This window comes from Balaenoptera musculus, chromosome 5 (assembly GCF_009873245.2).
Source record: "Balaenoptera musculus isolate JJ_BM4_2016_0621 chromosome 5, mBalMus1.pri.v3, whole genome shotgun sequence".
Classification (NCBI taxonomy): Eukaryota; Metazoa; Chordata; class Mammalia; order Artiodactyla; family Balaenopteridae; genus Balaenoptera; species Balaenoptera musculus.
The window spans coordinates 73,644,991-73,661,354 of NC_045789.1; the positions used below are offsets into that span (position 1 = coordinate 73,644,991).

At 38.9% G+C, this 16,364-nt stretch overlaps 1 protein-coding gene across 6 annotated transcripts in view; it reads left to right on the forward strand.

The window, feature by feature from the left end:
• The window catches only part of ATP8A1 (ATPase phospholipid transporting 8A1), a 236,182-nt gene that overhangs the window by 133,461 nt on the left and 86,357 nt on the right, over window positions 1–16,364 (forward strand). For all 6 annotated transcript variants that reach the window (XM_036852631.1, XM_036852633.1, XM_036852630.1 and 3 more), the window contains one exon: window positions 2,646–2,710. In XM_036852631.1, the coding sequence (XP_036708526.1) occupies window positions 2,646–2,710 (65 nt within the window). The remainder of the gene's footprint in view (window positions 1–2,645; window positions 2,711–16,364) is intronic.

Consider the following 16,364-nt stretch of genomic DNA (forward strand, 5'->3'; position numbering starts at 1 on the left):
TCTGGTGTTTCTTCCTCTTCTTATAAGGACACTAGTCCTGTTGGATTAGGGATCACCCTTATGACCTTAGTTAACTGTAAGTAGCTCCTTAAAGACCCTATCTCCAAATGCATTCACAGTGTCAGTTAGGGCTTCAACATATGAATGGGGAGGTGGGGACACAATTCAGTCTGTAACAGAGGAGAAAGCTAATATTCGCTGTTACAGGCCTATAGTACCAATAATATGCAAGAAAAATATTGCTTTTTTCCCCAAATTCAGTAATAGTTTGTTGCCTGAACACTGTGAACCATGACAGTAACCTCTGGATGATATTGATGATATGAATTGCATGCAAAACTCTCCCAAAACTAAAGAAAGCATTTCAGCGGTATTCACAAGATGAAACCACATTTTTAGAAAGTCATCAAGTATCATGTATCTAAAAACATATAACTAATACTCCTTTTAGAAGTGTGAGTAATGACAGTATTCTGTGATAAATACTGTATTTATAAATATAGTATTTATATTAAATAGTATAAATACTATAAATTTATAGTAAATTGATGTTGTTAATAGAGGAAAATTAATTTTTAAAAGAAACCTAGCCAGTAGAAGTTTAAACCTACAGGCCAAACAAGTTGTTAATTTTGATTATAAAAATTATCACTGGTGTTAGAGACAAAATGGAAAGAAGATGTATGAGAATACAGAATTCTTCAGAATCAGGAGACCTGGAACACACTGATATGATAAAGCAACATGACTACAGATAGAGGAAAAATGCATGGTGGTAAAGAGTAATATGTGGGCAAAATAAGCAGTCCTCAAGATGGTTCCAGATATGTAGCCATTATGAAAGTTCCTCTGGAAAGGAGAGGATGGTGGTGGTTTCTGGCAACATTTAACTTTTAGAATCTTAGGCCATAATTGTTCCTAGAAAAGGGAAGGTAAGATTCATTCATTCAGCAAATGATGATGGTGCCTATGGTGCCAGGCATCAGTTAAGAACAGGGAACAAAACGTATCAGAGTCTCTGCCCTCAGAGCTCAAATCCTAGTCAAGGAAACAGACGATAAAGTAAATGAGAAAGACACATAGTATATTCGATGGCAATAATTGCTCTAAAGAAAAATAAAACAAGGAAGGGAGAATAGGGCATTGCACAGAGGGATTCAGTTTTAAATCAGGAAGTCAAGAAGAACTATTGAGAAGGCGACATCTCAGGAATGACCTAAGAGAGGAAGAGATGTCACTTGGATGATTCGGGAGAGCTGTCTTCTGTTCTAGAGAAAGAACAGAAATGCAAAGTGTGAGGGGAGGAGAAGAGGTCAGCAGTGTAGCAGAGCCCAGGTTGGATGGGCCTCCCAGACCGTTGTCCAGACTTGGCTTTTACACTGAGTGAGATGGGAAACCATTGGATGGTACTGAACTGAGCAGAGGAAACACTTGATCTGACTTTCCTGTTAAAAACAAAACAAAGCAAAACTATATATATATCCATCTGGCTGCTAGACAGAGTAGACTCAAAGGAAAGCAAGTGTTGAAGCAGGAAGGCCAGAGGCTATTGAATTAATCCAGATCAGATACGGTGGTGGCTTGGACCCAGGTGATAACAGTAGAGGTGGTGAGAAATTGTTGGGTTCTGGATGGATTTTGAAGGTAGAGCCAACAGGATTGATTGATAGATTAGATGTAGGGTATGGAAGAAAGAAAGGAATCAGGGGTAACTTCAAGATCTTTTAGCCTTAGCAACTGAAGGATGGAGTTGCCATTAATCAAATGAGGAAGACTAAAGGAGAAACGGGTTTTCTGGGGGAAGGTTAAGAGCCTGGTTTTTGGATATGTTCAGTTTGAGATGCCTATTTTACACCTAAATGTCTGCTATTAAGTAGGCACTGGCATGTGAGAGTCTAGAATTCAGGAAAGAGGTCTGAATGGGATTTATGAGTTCTAGAATGGTCAACATTTAGATGGTATTTAAAACCTTGGGAAGGAATGAGATCACACAGGGAGTGAGTGTAGATGGTATTGTGTTAAATGTGAGGCCCGCCAACAAGGTTGCCTGTTTTTCTCCAGCCACGTTCAGCTGTAGGCAGACAGGTGCAGAGTGGGCCGAGTTGGTTTAATCAGCAGGTAATTTTGCCCTGCGGCAAGTATAGCAAAGCAAGAGAGGGCAGGAGAGTAGAGGATGTGATGCAATCCAAGGGCAGGAAGATTGTGATGGGATCACTGGTCCAAGAGAGAGCCAGACAACCCTCCTGAACCCTTCTCCCAAAACAACCACTGGCCCATCTTCTGCTCTTTGTGTTGGTCATCGTGAAGGATATTCCATAACATTTATCAGTTTTCAGGACGTTGAGAATCCTTACTATAATCTCTTTCCATATTTGTTTACCAAGACAGCCTTAACACTCCAGGTAATGTCCTTGTATCTTACCCTCTTAACAGCAAGCAAGAGCATTTCTGTTTTAAAATTCCTGCAAACCTAGAGAACAGCTGACTGCCATCACTTCTATTAAAATAGATAAAATTTTAATTTTATCAAATAAAATAGATAAATAATAGAATTTAGAATTTTGTACTATTATCATTTTAACGTCTTCACCTCTTCTCTCTAGAGAAATTAATTATATTAATCAATTTACTCTGTTTGGACGTAGGACACTCCTGCAAACTTTTGAGGAAGAACATGGGAATGATTGTTATAAATGAAGGCTCTCTTGATGTAAGTAAGATTATCTTTTTTAAAAAAAAAAACCTTTAATAACTAAATTGTCTTGTAGCATTTTATTTTATATTCAGCTAGCTGTGGAAATATTTTATTTTCCTGAGGTTAAAAGATACCTTACTACTATTGTTCTGCTAGAACAAACATACACTGTTTTGAACCATTGATGTAAATAGATGCTAGCTTTGTGTCTATGACAGCTAAAAGAAATTGCTAAATGATTTGCTTAATGTTGTGAGACAAGAAAGCTGCTTTACAAAAGCATTATGTCAGGAGGTTGCTGAGTGACTGCAACTTATTTGTATCTGCCTGGGTGTTTTGTATATTAAGCATTTAATGTCTGCTTTAGCTTCCAGTGTTGATATTGTGCTTCTTTTTAAAAAATGTGAAAGCTATTGAACAACACCAAATAACCAATAGTCAAGTTGTTTTTTGTTTTTTATCATTTATTTTTTTGGCTGCGTTGGGTCTTCGTTGCTGCACGAGGGCTTTCTCTAGTTGCGGCGAGCGGGGGCTACTCTTCATTGCGGTGCGCGGGCTTCTCATTGCGATGGCTTCTCTTGTTGCAGAGCACGGGCTCTAGGCACGCGGGTTTCAGTAGTTGTGGCACTCAGGCTCAGTAGTTGTGACTCGCGGGCTCTAGAGCGCAGGCTCAGTAGTTGTGGCGCACAGGCTTAGTTGCTCCGTGGCATGTGGGATCTTCCCCGACCACGGCTGGAACCCATGTCCCCTGCATTGGCAGACATATTCTTAACCACTGCGCCACCAGGGAAGCCCTCAAGTTTTTTTTTTTAATGTCCTAACTTCTGGGCTGAAATATGAATTCCTAGGATGTATTTTTTCATGGCTGTGATCACATGAAGTTATATTTGGAAAAGAGGGAAAGATTTTTTAGAATATAGTGTAAAATAAAAGTTAACAAAAAAAAAAGAAAGTAGGTCAAATAACCCGTAAATATTTTAAAGGAAAGGTGAGTATTTACAATTTAAGGTGGGAGACAGAACAGGAGAGATGATTATACAACTGCTTGAAATAGTCATTGAGACGCAAAGAGCAGAGCAGAGCAAACCTGTTAATTAGGGATGTTGGAGAAGCCGAGACCAGCTCTGTAGAAGGGATGATGAAGAGGCAGATGTTTTGAAGTTGGATATAAAACAAATTACATGTAAGAAGTATTTAGCTTCTGATTTTTAAACTGGAATGACGATCTCTTTATTTGTCCTGAAAACAGTCCTTGTGATACTCTTCCCTTTCTTGTGAAATCTTTAAGCGCCTTGTAGCCTGAAGAATAATATATGATTTTGCAATTATGAGAGTTGTTTATGCCTTTAATTATTGGGGAAGTGCTTTTTGTGAACGAAGCTTTAATCCTAAACACACAGCCACACACACACACACAAAAAAAGCCAGCCCTCCAGAAGCTTATAAATAATAAGGGAAGTAAAGTGCATACAAGTAACAGATATGTAAATAAGGTAGATAGCTTGCTGTGAAAATATCACGATGTTTAAGGAACTATTTACAAAGTAAGTGGCATTTAGTTACATAGAAGTGAGTACCTGAGTAAGGGGGACAAAAGCAGAAAAAGCAGAAAGTTACTGCAGGTAAGTTCAAGGCATATTTGGGGCATAAAAGAGGAACATTAAACTTGAGCACAAGGTTATAATTTTTTAAGTATGTTTTGTTTGAATAAATGTAGGCACAGAATGTAAAATTTAAAAGTTACAGAAAGGGAAAGTATAGGTGGCAAAAAATGAATCTCCCACCTTTACACCCTGCCTACTCGTTTACCTCCCTAGGGACGGTCACCAGTTCCAGTCTTATGTGTTTGTCCAGAGATGTTCTGACTTACCTAAGTGATATATGTGCATGTCTGTGGACACATCCTTTGTTGTTAAACACAAATTGCAGCATGCTGTCCACACTGCTTGATACTGCACTTTGCTTTTCTCACTTAATATATCTGAACAATTGTTTTATAATGGTCTGTGTGAAGCTACCTAATTCATTTTAATGGTGGCACAGTATTTATAAGGCAGCCATAAAGAAATGACAGAGGAGGGTTAAAACTGGAGAGCTAGTCTCGGGTCAGCTGTGGAAAGCTGGGCCAGGTTTGAGAATTTGCCTTCATAGGCGAGGGAAGCAATTACATCAGTCTCTTAAAAGAGGTGTGATGTGTAGAAGCAGTTCTACACAGGCAAGTTGGAAGGGTGGGAGGCATGGGGTGCAGGTAAGGGACCAGGATAAGAGTTAGGGAGGAGGAAATGGGGGCACCAATGCCAGCAATGTGGTGTGAAATTCAGGGAAACTTATCCCATGGGGTCCCTGAGAAGGAGCCATAGAAGGTGGTTCCAGAACTGGGTTGCAGTTGTTCACAACATTACAAGACCCTCAGTGTAAACATCCCCGTAATCCCTGTAGACCATTAGGCCTTTGTCAGCATCATGGGTTACACGTAGTACCCAGGTTTTCTGACACTTGAAGGAAGTCAGAAGTGGGACCTGTGAGGTCAAAGCAAAAGCATGACCATGCTTGATTTGACATCCTTTTTGTCTGGATTTAGGTTTTCACTTTATGTAGAGTGTGCTAGCATTGCTTCTTTTGTTTTCATCTGATTCATCATTTTTCTCCAACTCTTAGACAAACACAGTCTTGAAGTGTTTTAAGTATCAAGTGATGTAAATAGCAATCTCAAGAAAAAAAGAGAAAACTGAAATACCAGAAATATTCAATGTACTGAATCATGTATTGTTAAGACAGTGGCATTTATTTCCATTTTGAAGTTTCCAAGATGGCAACTCAAAAGTAATAAACACCTCAGTGGGGCTTCCCTGGTGGTCCAGTGGCTAAGAATCCGCCTTCCAATGCAGGAGATGCGGGTTCACTCCCTGGTCAGGGAACTAAGATCCCACGTGCCATGGGGCAACTAAGCCCACGCGCCACAACTACTGACCCTGCACACTCTGGAGCCCATGCGCCACAACTAGAGAGTCTTAGTGCCGCAGCTACTGAGCCCGCGTGCCTCAACGAAGGAAGACCTGACGTGGCCAAATAAATAAATAAATTTTTTTTTTTAAAGTAATAAACACCTCAGAGGTACTTGCACTACCTATTGCTGCAGGAGCAAACATAGAGCCTCAGGGGAATACTCAATTTCAATGAGAGCAGGGACACCCGTCTGTCTGTTTTGGTTTGCCATTCTCTCTCACTCCCCAGCAAGTTGCCTAGCACATAGTTCATACTCCATAAATATTTGAGAAGTGAGTCACTGAATAAGGTTTAATTAAGGGCTTCCTTTAAAAACAAAAAAAGGTTGTGTATCAGTTTTAAGTTTGGTAGTAATCGATCATATCTGATACTTAAAGAGCAAAGTATTTAGAAATGTCCTTAGCAATTCAAGTGCCAGTTAGGTGTGGAAGATCACAGGCAAACACTATGGCTGAATGAATTGACACTGACTCATCCAGCTCCAGACTACCCTGGGTTCTCGCACTGCTGTCTGGAGAAGGTTTTTCTCCCAGGGAGTTAAGTGGTGACTTTACAAATCTGGCTGTCTGGGGTCAGACCTGCTGTGGCAAACTCATTTGCTTCTCAGCAGGAAAGGAAACAGCACTTTGCATCATCGCTCCTTCAGATCTTGTGTCATACAACCCATGGCTGAGATTTCAGGCAGATCATTAGAATGAGTCTAGGTAAATCATTATTTATTTTTCATTGCCATGGAAAAGAAAAGCATCCTATGTGTTCAAATTGTACTGATAATAATAAGAGATAGGGTTACCACTCCATCAGCACAAAGAATAATTAACATTTAGGTGATAAACTTAGGAACATGCCATCTTAGGAAATAATATTAATATAATAGGAAATAAATTGTGGGTGTTCAGAGTTTTGTCAAGTGACGATTTTAATGTACTCAAATCATTCTGTGCAGTAGCAGTGGTTAAGGTACAGTTCTGCCCCACCTGAGTGGGGCACCCTGGGCAAAGTGAAATTAGATAACTTCTCTGAGCCACTTGTGCTGCCTTTCAGGTGAGGATGATGTTACCCTTGGATTGGTATGGTTAGCACAAGGCATGGCACTTGTAAAAAGGATATGTTACAAAATTGTGTAGAAAAATAGTCTACGTTGAAGGCTTGCTCTACAGACCTAATACAGAAATCTGATGGGCTTTTCTGCCTCTGCACATTCCCGGTTCCTTTCACAGCAAAAGCAGCACGCCCTGCTAGTGTGATGCCTGAGAGCAAAGCTAGGTGTTCTCATCCAGTTACCTGACAGTATCAGCAAAAGAGTTTCTTAAAAAGCTTGATCATATTTGTTTTAATTTAGAAAGTAAGAATTTCATGGAGGAGCATCTTTAATAATCTAAAGTAGATCAAAATCTATTAGATATTTGTTAGGTAACAGAATTTTCTATCATGTGACTTTGAACCACTTTGTTAGGGGTTCTGATTATGATCTTGGTATGAGACATTTTCTTAAGGGTCTGCAAAAGCACGAATTTTAAATTACTGGCTTGAAGGATATTTTGTACTTCTTCCCTAACTCTACAGAAATGCCCAGGAAATATCCCATTAAATTCACAGAAACCCCTTCCACTTAATGACCTAGATCCTGTCTGTTAAAACTGGAAACATCTGAAAATGTGAGCTAAGAACTAGGGAACCTCCTATGTGACCTATCTTTAACTCCCAGTGTCTGATTACAGCATCTTTCAAAACGTAGTAAAACAATTCTGGAAGGACTGAGTTGATGTTATATTAAGGAGTGTGATTATTATAGTATTCATATCCCCCATGGCATACCAACTCTGTGAATCTCTGGAAATACTTTCAGGTGACCCAGAATATTTTTTTTGATGGATATGACCTAACTTTTTCTAAAAGGTAGAAAGAAATTGAAGACTGTTTCATTGAGATAGCTCAGGATTTCACTGCCCTCATTTGTCAAGTCTGGGTAGGTGGGAGGAACCATAATTTCTTAAGCCATTAACTCTGTAGGTACCCAAATCATCTTTCTTGAGTCTCACATGATATACCTGTAACCTTGGCCTCTCCTCCTTTTAGCACCTTTTTTATATGGAGAGTTGTGGGATCTGTCCTAAGAGGTAGGGCTGGATCTTAAATTTGTTCTCGTTGTTTTTTCTCCTCTTTTCTACTGTCTGGCTTCCCTAGGAAACAAAAAGCGGCAGAGAGGAAAATTACTAACTATATATTTATTGAATCAACAGAAATGATGGTTAAATATGTATGTAAGGAACTTGGAGAAATAAATTTCTTCCACTCAGAGTCAAAAGGCTTCCAGTGTTCCCAAGTTTAACTCCTGAGAAGCCCTGCCCACCTCTCCTTCTGATCATCTGGGCACAGTTTTTTCAGTTTCTGCTTCTGTTGACATTTACATTTAGCCTGATGAGGCGTCAGCACCCAATATAAGGAAGCAGAGTATGGATCCCAAAGGAAAATGCAGCTTTTTGACTGTGTGAAAAGGGAACTCTGCTTACCCCTGCAGGGTTCTATGCGTGGCTATTATAGTCATAAGAAAACCACTAGCTTATGTTTATAAGTGCTTATTTTTTGTACTAAGTACTGGACTAAGGATTTTACAGGGACAATCACATTTACCCCTGAAAACATTAGTAGGCAGATACTATTATGCCCAGTCTTGAAAGGTTAACTTGACCTCTAGTGCTAAGCAGCCCTGGAGGATGTATCTAAATCACTGGATTCCAGAGTCTAAGAAAATAGAGTTTTCTTAGCATCAGCTACCAGTGACTCTTCTAAAATAAGAATAATAATAATATCCATCTCTAGGATGTTGTTGTGAGGATTAAACAAAATAGTACCTTTTAAGTACAATGTCTGGCATTTAGTAAGCACTTAAGAAGTATGGACCATTATCATGATCATTATAATTTCTTTTAGCATCATTATTCCTGGGGGTAGGGGGAGTTTCGTTTTGCCAGCTGCTGTAAGAGGTGATTTTAAACAGCTGCCCTCCTCACTACTTAAATTTCTCTACTTAATTTGCAAATATGAACTTAAGCCAGCCTAGGTTTGATTATGGATACCAGTGTTTTCCCTCACTCATATATTTTACAGAAGATGAATTGTCAACCACATTTCATATTAACAAGGATAAGAATATATATTTTTCAACACCATGGTAAAAGAAAGCCCTTTATGGGATTACACATTTTTTTTCCTAGCTGAATTTGATTTTCTAACACCATGTAAGCTTCAAATGTAACTTACAGGCATTCATGACATAAATGGTGAAGTTGTCATCTGCACCCTTTTAAGCTCGACTTATATGTATTAGGCAGACAAACCTTACTGCTTGGGGAACCAGTCACTGTTGAACGGCTTCTGAAAGAAATCCAGAATAAGCAAGTTATTGACTTGACTCCGGAAAAGGAGGGGAAAAAAGAGAATTGAGGCTACTTCAGGTTTTGTCTTGATATGTCCCATGAGTCTAATACAATACATTTTGTATTGCTTTGAAAAATAGTTCAGGCAGGTTTTAAACCACACTGAGTTTTCCTCCACTGCCAGCTCTGGAACTTTAGTATTGTGAATTCTCTTTTGCCATTAGCAAAGCTGTTTCAGCTTTTTTGGCCTGAAAATGTTTAAGATCTCAGTTTAACTTTTAAGGTGTTAATGTATCCCTATCAAAAGCAAAGATATGTTTTTATAATGTCCCATTGCAGGATGATTGTTCAAATACTGTCTGGCACACGGCTTACTTCAAGTAGCTCTCAGTGAAGAAAGCCAACTTTGTCACATTTGAGAGAAACGGGTTAGTAAAAATATATATATAAACATTACCAAAAAAGAAAATAACATAAGAACAAATAATCTGTTCTCTGTTCCTCTGATTTAAGACCGTGTCTGCCACAAGCCAAAGACTGTAGTTGAAAAAGTTCCATCAAACCCATTATTTGGTCTCATAAAAACAAAATGTGTCCCCTTTGCTCAAACAAAATTCTGTAATCTTGGGTTGTGTTCAGAACCCTAAGTGAAGTTGTTCACAGATTCATAGTGTTGCTGTTCTGAGACATTCTTCCTCCCCCTAAGCCTGAATATTCTTTATCTTTTTTTTTGGCTAAACATCTGAGCTCTTCTAAGACTCTCTGAGACCTAGAATTATGGATAAATGCCTTCTAACCAGTCTGCCCTCTTGCCATCTCCCCACAGCTTGATGGCATTTTTGAGGTGAGCAGACCATGCCTTGTGACTTTTTTTGCTTCTCTTTTTTTGTATCTTTTGATGAATCAGCATAGCCATAAAATTGACAGTTTACAGGAAACCTATGTGCCAGGTAAATCTGCATGCATTAGCCTCTGCTCCTATACGGATGATGGTGTCTGTCTCAAATACAGATGGAGACTTTGAGTTCACAAAGCTAACGACTGTGGGATCCTGAATTTTGACCTAGATTGCTCTAAGTCCAAAACTTTTTTTCTTTTTGTTCTTAAATAACCCTTCCTTCTCCAGAGGTAAAGGGGACTCAGTCTCAGAAAAAAAGCATTCTGGAAGGCATGCCCCACACTTGCCAGCTTGTCACTACCTCCTCTCCCACTCACCACCAGGACTGCAGAGCAGCTGGAAGAGGAATGCTCTTCTGGGAGATGGTGGTGTTTGGGCATCTTGTATTTATGAAATTCAGGAACGACCCTATATTTCGTTTTACTGTGACAGTTGTACATAGATTTATTTGAATGGATGTAGGAAATAATGGAAATAGTGTGCATTTGGAATTTGCAGTGAGAAAACACAGCAGATAATGATTCCTCTGTATTCCTACATTAATTAATTCAAATCATTAGGAAAATGGGCCCAACGTTAGCTTTCTTTGTGGTTCTGGGTAAGAATTTCTCACAGACCCCAGTTGTTACTTTCTCCAAACCATTGATTTGGTAATTTTCTTATTTTCAAAAAACCGGTTGTATATTCTGTGCAGCCTCTTCTGGCTGAATTGAAGGCCATACGAGAGACTGGACGTCTGCCCATCCAGTTCCTCCAGGACACTTCCTCCTGCCCTTGAGTCACCGCCGCCGCTGGAGAATATTTAATGACAAGCTCAAAATAAGTGTTTAGGAGACTTTCAGTGGTGGTTTCAAATAATTACTATGAGGGCTTTGGTAAAAGCCTTTATCCACAAAACTATTTAAATTATATAATTATATCCCCTACCTCACTCTTCCTTCCTTTCCCGGGGTTTGTCTGTCTTTGCTCTGTGCCCCCATCCCAACACTGAAAGATAGACTTGGGCCCAGATTGGACACTTTCTGCCTTTCTCTCTAGGGTACCCTAAGCGAGAATAGATGCCTCACAACGAATTATTTGCCTGATGGAATCTATCATAACCCCAAATCCCAAACCTCTGCCCAGGGGCCAAGAGCAATTTACCCAGCGCTGCAACTTCCTTTTCTTAGCTTCTTCCATTCTTTGGCCTGTTTCAGATGGCATGACCCTACTAGGAGATTGGACCATTTCCTCAATTACAGTGTTTTATATCTACGCCTGCCCTGGAAAGCTCATATCTGTGTATCAGCAAAGCATGAAAAAAATTTTTTTCCTCTGTTTCCCTCTTCATTATATTTAGCAATATGTATTGATTAAATGCATTTGCTTGGCTGCCTTCCACTAAGCTGTTTTAGAAGACCTCTTTGGCCATATGTTTTTAATGATTTCACCTTCTGTCTGCCTTTCCCCATTTTGGAAAAATGACTTTATGTTGGTTTGGTTCTATACAAGTATGTTTTTAAAGGTTATGTTCTAATATAGCCTAGGAGTTTAGAAACACCGGTTTTTCTGGTCAGAAACTGTCCAAGAGAGATAGTGATCCTGACGGGGATGAATACTAAATGGACCAATTGTATATAAATGTAATTTCTCTTTACTTTCAGGTATATGTTCTTTACCACTTACTACCGCCTGCAGTAGCTAAAGAAGTAGTTGATATATGTGTTGCATAGGGTTATATGGAATGGCCAGTGTTCCACTGAATCAATAATACAGTGTGAAAAGATAATACCCAGTGGTTTACCGATGTTGCTGTCATGGAAATCATAACTCACTCTTTAAGAACGTGCTAACATTGTCCATACTTGATATGGTCAGAATGTATTATTAAGAATGTCGTTGGAATGTTCCATTGATTTGTAATTTTAGGGTCTGAACATTTGGAGAGTGCAAAAATAGAGAAAGAATGAAATATTATTTGGCCATAAATTTGTAAATACCTCATGTCTTAAATGATGATGAGGTGGGGCCACAAACCACCAAAACAGCTAATAAAATAGGTGTTAGTTTAAGATTTTTATATATATTCTCTTATTTGACATTTTAAGTTAACTGATAGTAGGTTTTAAAACCAAGTAGGTAAACTAAGGTTTTTTCACACACACACCCCCCCCAGTAAGTATTTATTTATCTGCTTTTAAAAATCATCAATACCTAAGAAGTTAAGTTGATGGTGTTAGAGCTGAAGAACATGCCAGCGAAATAAGTCCTCTGTGTTTTGTTTATCTTAGTTATTTTCAACCTACTATTTGTGAAGCTCTCATTTGCATATAATGCTATTTTATGTAACTCTGCATATATATATATATATTGATGTATCTTTATGGGAGCTTAAAGTCTAACATATATTGATGTGGTCATCTGCAAAAAATATAGATAGTATGAGAGAAATGCCAAACCTTTGTAACTTTGTAACTTTCAAGTTATTTTCTGCTCAAGAGTTGTATCAGGGCCTCCCTGGTGGCGCAGTGGTTAAGAATCCGCCTGCCAATGCAGGGGACACAGGTTCGAGCCCTGGTCCAGGAAGATCCCACGTGCCGCGGAGCAACTAAGCCTGTGCACCACAGCTGCTGGGCCTGTGCTCTAGAGCCCGCGAGCCACAACTACTGAGCCCACATGCCACAACTACTGAAGCCTGCACACCTAGAGCCCGTGCTCCGCAACAAGAGGAGCCACCACAATGAGAAGCCCGCGCACCGCAACGAAGAGTAGCCCCCACTCGCCGCAACGAGAGCAGCAACGAAGACCCAGTGCAGCTGAAAATAAATAAATTTATTTTTTAAAAAAAGAGTTGTATCAGGTTAGAGACAGAAATTAAGAGATAAAGAAAAACAGTCTAGGTTAACTTTATAAATATTTGTCCTCCTACCATCTAGCAAGAGCTACATGCCATATGAGAAGAGATAATGCCATCTTTTCTGTAATTGAGGGAAGACAGGTTTCCAGATAGTTTTTATGTAGAAGAAGTAGTAGCTAGTAGAGTTGAGTGTTAGCAGTGAAAAAGTAGATTGAAATAAAATTGCCATTAGGAGATTTCAAAAGGAAACTGAAAATCATCTCAGTAATAGACCACTTGGATTGCACTGATGTTGTGAAGTGATTGACAGGTTGCAGAGCATTCATTCTTCATCGGGTGTTGACATCTCTCTTAGACCTGATGTCAGAGGAAGGAAAAGAATTAGTCTGTCCTGGAAATCACCTCTGAGCCAAGCACTGGACAGGACACCTGAGTTAGCACATCTTGTCACCACAATAACCTTACAAAAGAGATATTAACCCAATCTTATGAATGAGAAAAATTTGATTGAGAGAAATTAAGTAACCTGCCTGAAGAAAGACAGCCGTTAAGTGGGAGAACAACGATTCAAACCAAGCCATTCTGATTCCATATTACTGCCTTCTAGAGTTAGTCAAGTGGAAAAATAAATAAGGACGAGGTAGGTTGGAATACATATGTACTCCTGGTGAAGAAGTGTATCGATAGGCCATGAAATAAACTTACCTGTGACACCTTTTCATATAATGTGGGATATAATCCTTTGTAGAACGCTGAACCTAGGGAGCCACCTGATCCAGAAGTATTTTGGAGTTCTTGGTGTCTTTACTTAAGTTAGTGATTGAAGCTATTCTTTATTTCTCATTTAGTTTCTTCATAAGGAATTTTTTTTCAAAATAAAACACCTAATATTTCCTTTCCAAGAGAGGTGAAAAATGCTTGATTAGCTTGTTTCCACCTTATATTCCACAACCACCTAAAGGTGAGGAAAGCCTTGAGTTCTGAGCCATGGGGTATGTTTCAGCTTCTGGAACTTAAGTCCTTTACAATGTGGCTTCATCGTTTTGCTTCAAATGTTACTGGTGCCCAGAAGCATCATGTGAACCCTCATGGCCATCCTTGGCTTTCTAACTAAAAAAGCCCCACTTTTTTATGGTTACGTATTTGTTATATGTTGATGGCTGCCTTCTCTACACTGATTGGTAACTTGTGCACATCAGCTGACGAGTTCTGAAGAGTTATTTTACAGTGACCCAACCTCCAGCAAGTTGTCTTATTTCATCAGAGTTGCCATCTTTGTTCCACAAGATGTTCTCCTGTAACGTTATGTTGCATTTTGTCCTTTTGGTGGAAAGTAAGAGAAAACAGAAACCCACGGTGCTGCTACTAAAATGAGAAGCACAGGCTTCATAAACTTAAGTCCATTCTGACAAGGGTAAAAGTTGTGTGTCTTCCAAAAGTGATTCAGCATTAGCCAAAATTCTATGCTTATTTCACTTAACTGGTGGTGAACTCATGATAAACTTATGATAAACATAAATTTATCATTTGACCCGCACACACTTAACAGATTCCCAGGAATAAATACAGGTGCTGAAGGCTTATTTGTGTTCTGACCCAAATACCAACATATAGTTTGAACTAAATAAGTATGTATATGTATACTTTTTTCCTTTAACTTTTGCTCTTTGGCTTAGCCTTGCTGATGACTCCTTCTGGGATAAGATGAGTGATCACACATTTTCTTCTGTCACTATAAGTAACTGTGGCCCTGGAGCAGGGTATGGGTGTTACGACACCCATACGACACCCACACCACGACATTTAGGTGTTACATTTTACACTATCTGTAATCTTCACATCATTTCTGCTGGTTAGATTGGAATAGACTAGTCTTCTAGTCAAAGGCAAGAGGCTTTTATTTACCTCTCCTTAGGGATATTTCCCCATTCTCTACTGGGGTGTTTCCTGGATATGTTCCTAAGTAAGACTATCTGTCCTGTAAACCCCTGAAAGGAATCAGGAAGAAAAACCAAAGGCCAGAGGCTGAAAAGGGCCATTTTTATGCAAGTGCTTTCTGCAACATTACATTTGGGACCATCAAAATCATAGTTCTTAGGTGGCCTAACATGTTCTTTGCACATCTGGCCTCTGGGTTCTTTAGAGTTCCAAGCAGAGTTTTTGCCAAAATGCAAACGACATCTTGCACGCTATGATACTTTCCAAACAAGTCAGGGCTTTCAATTTATTTCGCTATAAAATTGTGTTCATTGTCTAGGGTGCCCTCTGTGATTTTTATCAAAGATTTCCTTGGCAAAGGTCATGTAAAAGTAATTTTAAAAGATTATCATAAAGCTGCCAGTCTTTGATTTCTTAAAAATTGTTGTTATTTTATTTTATTGGAGGGTATGTTGGGGGTCAGGGCAGGCCACCCTAAAATATGCCAGACTGGCATATTGAATATTTTGAATTAAAGTTACTTAAGAAACAGCCAATCCAAGAAGAACATTCCAACCCTCCTTTATCTTTAGAAAGCAAGAAATAAATCTCCCATTTGAAAAGTACCTGCCCTGCACCAGGAGGTAGATAGACATCCTTATCACTAGAGATAGGAAATTCCGGGCCAAGAAGGCTGTTTAAACAAAACTTCTTACTTCCTCACTGATTTACTACCCCAAGCTTAAATGTCTCTGTCTTGTCAATTCTTTACAAATTTGTTGTTTCTTTGTCTAAAAAGTATAAAAACTGCCTGCTTTGGTCACTTCTTAGGTCCCATTTCTATGAGACCTCCATGTGTACTGATTAAATTGGGGTTTTTTTCCCTCCTGTTAATCTGTCTTGTGCCAATTTCATTATTAGGCCAGCAAAAAAAACTCAAGAAGCAGAGGGTGGGAAATTTCCCCCTCCCCGACAGGTACTGTATGAACATGTTATCTGTTTTGCCAGATACCCTTTAATACCCTAAAGATTCAAATAGAACTTTATTAAGGCCCTTTGGTCCGAGTTATCTTTGTGAGGAATTGTGCTTGACCTAATTATCTGCCAAGCATCTTTCTTTCTTTTTTCTTTTCCAAGCATGTTTCTTATAAACCAAATACACATTGTTTTCTTCTCATTAATCCACTATTATATAATCTACTTGATCACTAAGTAACTAGTCTAGGTGTTGATTCCATTATATTCATTAGACAATTTCCGTTATATGAGATAGAAGGAGATGTTAGATCATAACCACCACTTTGTTCTCCATTTCCTCTGCAATAAAATAAGCACACTAACATTTTATTTGTTGCTCTAATTAAAAGTATCCAAGATTACACAGGAGTTTTACAGGCAGCAAAAAACGATCCTCAAAATGGTCACACAACAAAATCATTGTAACTTCCCACAAGGTATTCTCCAATCATTAATAATTTGGTTATTCTCTTATTACCAAGCTTGTATTGATTTTATTTCATCTCTTTATCAAGGGCCTCAGTCCTGCAGGGAAGTAGAGATATAAACAGATAAGCAATTATACATCACTCTACATTGTGTAAGTATAAACACATATTTGGAGAATCCAAAAGG